This window comes from Primulina tabacum, chromosome 5, assembly GCF_025594145.1.
Source record: "Primulina tabacum isolate GXHZ01 chromosome 5, ASM2559414v2, whole genome shotgun sequence".
Classification (NCBI taxonomy): Eukaryota; Viridiplantae; Streptophyta; class Magnoliopsida; order Lamiales; family Gesneriaceae; genus Primulina; species Primulina tabacum.
Genome location: NC_134554.1, coordinates 33,810,998 through 33,818,967, shown reverse-complemented (window position 1 = coordinate 33,818,967; position 7,970 = coordinate 33,810,998). Strand labels below are relative to the sequence as shown.

The 7,970-nt window shown below is 38.2% G+C and overlaps 2 protein-coding genes across 2 annotated transcripts; both read left to right on the top strand.

Moving 5' to 3' along the window:
* Positions 1–3,354: 3,354 nt before the first annotated feature.
* On the top strand, positions 3,355–4,573 carry LOC142544345 (uncharacterized). Its single transcript, XM_075651403.1, has 2 exons — positions 3,355–3,540; positions 3,671–4,573. The coding sequence occupies exons 1-2, from the start codon at positions 3,355–3,357 to the stop codon at positions 4,571–4,573; spliced, it is 1,089 nt and encodes a 362-aa protein (XP_075507518.1).
* A 133-nt stretch (positions 4,574–4,706) lies between these two features.
* On the top strand, positions 4,707–5,414 carry LOC142544344 (uncharacterized). The gene has a single exon (XM_075651401.1). The coding sequence runs from the start codon at positions 4,707–4,709 to the stop codon at positions 5,412–5,414; it is 708 nt and encodes a 235-aa protein (XP_075507516.1).
* The last annotated feature ends 2,556 nt before the right edge of the window (positions 5,415–7,970 follow it).

The window sequence follows — 7,970 nt, the reverse complement described above, 5'->3', positions numbered from 1 at the left end:
ACTTTCTAATTTGGTCCAAATATCCTATGCTTTATTGTTTAATTCACAAGAACCAATTCTTTAGGAAATATGGAGAACGTCCGTTCTACCAAAAGTTCTACCAAAAAGTTAGAGAGTTACATTATATATCTTAACGCTTCCTCTTGTTCTTAGCCATTCATGCCCGTATCTTCCTCGCCTTCTTTCCTCCCCATCGGTATTAGTGTTTCCGGTGATGGAGGAAGACTTATATTATATTTGAATAATACAATTTATAGCTCTAATTTTTACAAAACTTAGTCGAATGATATGTAATCAACTAATGCGTCATCTTTCGTACAAAAAACAACGTCTTGGTATATCCAGATAAATATAATATGGTCGAGGTAACTATATCAATATTCATGAGGAAACAGTAAATACGAACATGGTAGATTTGGGAATTTCTTTTAATTTTTTTAGCAAGGAAATTGTTTTCTTAATGTACAAATCAGTTTGTAAAATTCAAATCAGTTTATAAGATACGAAAGACATGCGGACCACTTTCTGGGATTAAATTGAACTGATTAAACTGGTTGAGGGATGTAGTGTAATAGAACTAAATCAAACAAATAGCATACTGGGCTAATCCGGTTTCAGATTTATCGTATTATATAAATAATTTTGATATGTTATTTATTCATCGTGCTCTGCTCAATTGTACATCTACTAGATGAGTTACATCCCATTGATGAGCATGAAGGTGGTCATAATGAATAAAAAACATATCAAAACTATATTATATATATATATATATGAGTCATAATTTTTTTTAAAAAAAAAAAAATTGAACTAGATTTGACAAATTGGAGCGGATTAGGACTGGGTTGAACTAAATCTTTTAAATTCAATCAATATATATCTATACTTGAGATTTATCAAATAACGTACTAAAAAGTTAAATTCATTATTTATTACGTTTAGAAGCACAAGTGAAAAATGAAGATTTTATTTTATCTAAAATGATAAGTTAAAATATTATTAATCATTTTAAAAATCAATAACTTATATAGAAATTGCTTATTTTAGCATCATAATTGTAGTTGATTAATAAAAAAAAACATTGCAGTTGAATTATGAATAGGATCCGATCCCAAAACTTTTTATAAACAAGGTCGATTCAATTAGGAAGTTCGATTTGGTTCAATTTAAAAACGGTTTAACGGGTTTCGAATTGATCTGATTCGGGATCAAAACTATCCGTCAGCCATCATGAGTCGACGACCCGACCCACACATGTTTTGCACGAATCTCACTCTCGTGGTTAACAAGCTAATTATATGTATTTAACAATTTAAATTGAATAAATGAACCCAATTTATATAAATACCAATAACCTAAAGTGTGGAATTATTAAAGACACTTATCCCATACACAAAATAGGAAATGGAAAATGGAGTCCAAACTATATGCGATGATTGATAATTAAATGAAATTAATGCGATGGTTAATTAACATTAAATGTGCACTTTGCTTTCCAAACTCTTCTTTTTAATCCCACTATTATATTTTTCTTTTTCAAAAAATAATATGGAGTGGGCTAAAGTGGATGATTACAACATATTGCTAATAAATTAATATGGAATATAATAAGAATCTTACCATGAAATATATATATATTAATTTAAAAAAACAAAAACAAAAAAAAAAACAAAATAATTTTGTGAGATCGTTCAAGGTTCAATTTTATGAGACGGATCTACGACTCAACCCAACTCTTAACATGAAATTTCTCATGCGTCAAGATGTTGATGTTGCACCGCTTGATCTGATTAGCTAAGTGGGTCGTAAAAGAGTGACGCCAGATCTTATCAGGTAATACTCTCTCTGCTGAGAGTAGCTGATGGTAGAGAAATGGTAAGATTGATCTCTAATAGATATAAGACAATACAATCAAATAGACACACATCTTTTTAGACTCATGAGTCTAACAACCAGACCTATTAACACCCAAGTAGGTGCACTCTGTTCTTCTACAAATATAAAAAATTAAGTTATGTCTTATCTAACAACTATAACTTTTAAATTAATAATAAACGTTTGGTCTTAATTGAAAAATAAACTTTTATTTCAACAAACTTATAAACAAAAATTTAAACTATGTTGATTTTTTTGGGTGATCATTATTCCGACCCGGTAAAGAGCAGTTGCCCACACGAAATCACATACATCGCTTTCTTCATACTTTAAAATAATTGAATTTCAGGCACTACGAATTAATTATAAAAGGCATATTATATTGAAAGAAAACAATTAGAATAAATATTCTTTTGTTCGAATAATATTTTGGAAACAGATATTTTTCATACTGATAGTAAATTTATGTCATGTAGTTAATGATACTTTAGAAAAATACATAATTAATTAGCCTTCTACCATTGAGTCGGACGATAAATATAATTTTTTGCATACTATTTATTTAGAGAACTTGAAAGTATCGATCATATATATTTCATACGATATAATAAATTTATTGTACGTATTGTAAATTTTTGAATTAAATCTATTCTCTAAACCATTAATGTAATGTTTAGATGAATGGATCTATTTCAACAAAAATATCGAAATATTATAAAAATTGGAGTTGAAATGAACTCATTCAAATCATCTTATTTACTACTATATTTATCACAGTTAATAAACGATGGACTTGCAATTTAGTTTGATACCCTCATAAGGATCCGGGTCATCATTAATCCGGCTTATTACTCGGATAGCCCAGATCAGAATTAATAGGCCGAGCACTCTCCGCAAGACCCGGGCACTTCTTCTGTTCCCGGGTGTTCGCCCGATAGCCCGGGCCCTCAAGCAAATGCCCTGGAATTTTACCACCCGGGTCACCTCGAGAATTGCACCACACTCGAGTGTGATTGGTACAAGATGTCTAATCTATCAGAGCAACTTGGACTTGGAGAATTTTAAAAGTCATCAGAAGCTACAAGTATGGGCAGCGACTTGTCATACTTAGTAGGTGGCGCGAAAATCGAGGTACCTACCCCATTTTCTACTATAAATAGCAGGTATATTTCCAATTTAATGATTCTGAAATCTTTGAACTCTCAAGCATTTACATATTTTCTCTCAAATATTGCTTGTGTTCATCTGAAAACCTGCTGACTTTAGCATCGGAGTGGCTACGCCAGACACCCCTCCGGCGCCCATTCACGAGTTCTTTTCATTGTTTGCAGGTGCTATCCGGGTCATTATCTTCACTCAAACTGCCAAATACTAAAAATTATTGATTTGATCCAGTAGAGCACCTGACCCTGCTCATCCGTTTCATTAGGATTACATCATTGGCGCCGTCTGTGGGAAATCTTGAGAGAAGGCATTGATATGGCTCGAACAAGAAGAACTAACCAGGACAATTCTAAGGCTCCTGAAGATGGTGCACAGACTTCTGCACAAACTGGTGTTCATACCACCGGATCCAATCTTATTACTATGTCCCCGATGGAATTGGCTAGAATTGTATCCGAGGCAGTGAAGCAAGCTATGGCCAGGAAAGAAGTTTCTCATCAAGTTACCCCCCTGGAGGGGAACAGGAGAATGAGCAGGAGTTGAGGGAGGAGGAGGAGATGAGAAGAGAGGACGATGAGTCTAGCGCCGAGTCCAAATCTCCAATTGTGGCAGAAGAATTGTTGGAACTAAGACAAAAGATGAAGGTCTTGGAAGGGCAGTTGGAGAGCCGGAGTACTTCCCGGTCGCCAAAGGATGTTCATTTGTTGATATTATTGTCCGGGAACTTCTTCCCGGGAACTTCAAGTCTGCCAAAGTAAAGGATTATGATGGCAATGCAGATCCCGAAGAACATTTGGCTAGGTTCGAGAATATGGCCATGTTACACTGTTACACTGATCGAATCAAGTGTAAGGTGTTCTTAACAATATTGGTAGATTCTGCTCAGAGATGGTTTGAGGGATTGGCTCCTCAAGGCATCCATTCCTTCAAAAACTTTCAGAAGGTGTTCTCACACCATTTCAGCAGTAGCAAGAAATACAAAAAGACTGCTTTTAATATTTTTGAGGTCAAACAGAGCCCGGAGGAGAGTCTAAGGGCTTACATCAGAAGATTTAATAGAGTGGCCCTGGATGTTTCTGCTTGTGCCACTGAGACAAAAACGACTGCATTCACCCAAGGCTTGAGGGAGGGTGAATTTTTCAAGTCACTAACCAAGAAAGTGCCCGGGGACTTCGAGGACCTATTATCCTGGGCAGAAAAATACATCAATATGGAGGAAGCCCAGAAGCAGAAGAGGGAGGCTGTGAGGAAAGAGAGAGGGGACCGGGTGTCTAAGCCCAAGGAGAAAGGACAAAGGAGGGGTAAAACAGGGCATTTTTCTCACCATGTGCCTCTAAAGATTGCCCGAGAGAGGGAGGTTCAGGAATGCAGTAGAGATCTGGCCCCGGATTATCAACTATCCCTGCCTGAGAAGAGAGGATTTTTCACTCTCCACAAAGTATATTACCACAACACTGAAGACTGCAAAACATTGAAAGGAAACTATGTCTTACCTTCCGTCCCCGGACCTAGTCAAGCCAACAAAAGACCCTGATTACCGCCGTGGACATCTCGGCAGCAAGGGTCTAGTGCCCGGGGAGGAGATGTAAGAAGTAATCCGATGAGTGAGGCCGGGAGAAGGAGAGAACCCGAGCCCAAGAGGAAGAAGAATTCATCCCCGATTATGGATGGGGGTAATCAAAATGATTTCTGGAGGATCCATCGATGGTGACTCTAACCGGGAGAGGAAATCCGAGAGTAGAAGAGACTGCATGGAAGTGGAGGGAATGAGGAAGAATGAGGCAATGATTAGTTTAGGCCCAGAAGATTTGAAGGGAGTAAATCTGCCCCACAATGATGTCCTCGTCATCCAAGCCCGGGTGGCCAACTATGATGTCATGAGGGTCTTTATTGACTCGGGCAGTTCTGTGAATGTAATCTTTAAAGATGCCCTGGTGCAAATGGACTTGCAAAGTTATCATTTGGAAGCTGTGGAGACTGCTCTATTTGGCTTTGTTGGCCATGTGGTTTATCCGAAAGGGGAGATTGGTTTGTCACTGACTTTGGGCTCCCAAGATCTCAAAAAGACATTGATGACCTCTTTCACTGTGGTGGACTCCCCATCATCGTATAATATCATTCTGGGGAGGCCGGCTATGAATGAATTGAGAGCCGTGGCATCTACCTACCACCAAAAGATCAAATTTCCTGTGGGAGCCCTGGTAGGAGAATTCCGGGGAGATCAGCCTTCTTCTCGAAAGTGCTATATGGAAGCAGTCCAGGCTGATCAAAGCAAAACTAGGAGGGAGGGAAAGAAAGCAAGGGTTGATGAAGTGGGATGGGGGAAGTGGAGAAGGGGGAAGTACATTTTGTGGCTGAGGAAGAGCAGGAGGTGATAGAAGTCGGGCCAGGCCAGCAAATCCGGGTGGCTTGGGACCTCAGTACATCCACCCAGGTTAGTTTGATTAACTGTTTGAAAGCTAATATTCATGTGTTTGCTTGGTCCCAATAGGAGTTGACAGGGATCTCGCCCCTGATATCGGAGCATCAACTGAATATTCTCCCGGGATCTCACCCGATGAAGCAAAAGAAGAGGCACTTTGATCCTGAAAAGGACAAAGTTATTGATGAACAGGTGAAAGATCTGCTGAAGGCCGGCCACATTCGGGAAATTCAATTTCCTACATGGCTTTCGAATGTGGTGTTGGTGCCTGATAAGCACGAATTATATAGCGTTTTAATGGCTTTATTTTGTCGTATTCGTGCTTATCTAGCGTTTTTATTCCGAGTTTTGTGCTTAATTCGTGTTATTATTGCTATTTGCAGGTTTGACCAAAAGATGATAAAAGCCAAAGGAAAGAAAGAAAAGTCAAGCGTCGCAATGCCATGTCAGAAACACCTGAAAAAATAGGAAAATAGCATAAGGAGAGCGCCCGGACCTATGCACGGACCCCGTGTAAGGGTCCGTGTCCTAAAATCACAAGGAAGGAAATTCACGAGCATACACGGACCCCAAGACAGACCTCTACACAGGGTCCGTGTCCAGCAACATCTGAGGATGAAAAAATTACTGTACGAAGACGGACCTTATTCCAGACCCCTACACGGGGTCCGTGTCTAGCACCAGCCTTGAGAAGAAAATTTGCGCACGTACCCGGACCTTTACCCGGACCCATACACGGGGTCCGTGTCCAGTGCTTCCCAGAAAGAAAATTTAATCGAGCCTACACGGACCCGAATCCGGAGGCATACACGGGGTCTGTGTACCTGATATCGGAACCAAAAATGTGCGAAGATTCTGTTGAGATTTGAAAGATTTAAGAGACAAAATAAAAGATTTAGGGGGTGACACTTTGGACGGGACTTTTCAGATCAGAAAAAAGGAGAAGAATTTGAGAGACTTTTGAAGGTGGCGACGGCTTGGAGAAACGAGAGGGAAAACCGCGCACTTTACACGCAAGATATGCGCACCATCGCTGAGATTTTCTCTTCTCTTATTTTCTTATTTTCATTCATGAATTCGAATATTAGATTTTCTTCTAGTCTTGAATTTATGGAGTAATTTCTCGTGTGATCGGGACCACGATAGGGACAAATTATTGATTCTGTTCGTTCATTGGTTTATTTGATTTATGAATCAATTCTATGTTATTGATTAATGTTTGCGTAATTCTCGTGCTCTTAATTTGGCCAATTGTTTGCATGTTTGTTGTTTGATCTCGACTCGAAAGAGAATAGATTAAATTTAGCTTCAAAAATATTAATCAACACATGGTTAAATCGACTAGAAATAGTATTCGGTTTCAATGTGCGATTTTAGGCGACAGCTGTGATTCCATCGTTGAATAATGCGTTTTTGTTTGATTAAATTCAATTAGAAATAATTGGACTGTTAAATGAAAATAGGATTATAAATTCTAGAAATAGATTTATAGTTAATTCAGGGAATTTCATCGTGGCATCGAATAATCGGTGGTTAATTAATTCCAATGCATGATAATAATCAAAGTTTGGACCGTTGTGTGTTCCCGATCATTTTATTAAATTTGAAAATATCCCAAGTTTCAACCTGTCCTGCAAAGTCGAGCGTAGTTAATAGTTTAGCATAATTTAATTTAATTTAACAAGTTTAAATTATCATCAAATCATTTATTATTGTTTGCCTAGATTAAATCGAGTAATTTAAATCTTAGTACTTAAACAATAGTCTCTGTGGGATCTATACTTGGACTTGTCGTCCATTTACTATAACTTGACCTAGTCCGCTTGCTAGAATTTTCCCAACTGAAATATTCGGTCAAGTTTTTGGCTTCGTTGCCGGGGACTATTTATTTAATATCAGGATAAATTATTTATTTAAGACTAGGCATTTATTTTTAGTTCATATTTTTATTTTTTAATTTTGGTAATTTTTGTTTCAGACTTTTGCATTCTTTTGGAGCTTGAATTGTGCACTTGAATTTTTTGATTTCAGGAGTCTAGCTCGTGTTATATGAGCCATGCTCAAGGCGTCGAAAATCTAGTGCCACTTGATCTAGAGATTGAAAGCACTCTTCGCCGCATCCGTAGAGCTCGAAAGAACAACAACTTGGCTCTTGAATTCGAATATGAAGAGGAATCTGAAATAGAACTTAAACCAGAATTTAAGGACATGGCCGGAGAAGAGGAAGAGCGTACTTTAATGGAGCTTCATAGACCAGCGTTTGGAGGTTACGGCTCTAGTATTGTCCGCCCTACAATTCAGGCGAACACGTTCGAACTTAAGCCAGCCATCATCCAGATGATTCAACTCCAGGTCAAATTCGGAGGATCACCATCTGAAGATCCCAATGCACATCTGGAGAACTTTCTGTCGATCTCTGATACAATCAAGTGCAATGGGGTGAGTACTGATGCTATTCGACTCAGATTATTTCCATTTTCCCGACAAAGAGAAGCTATGGAGTGGCTTC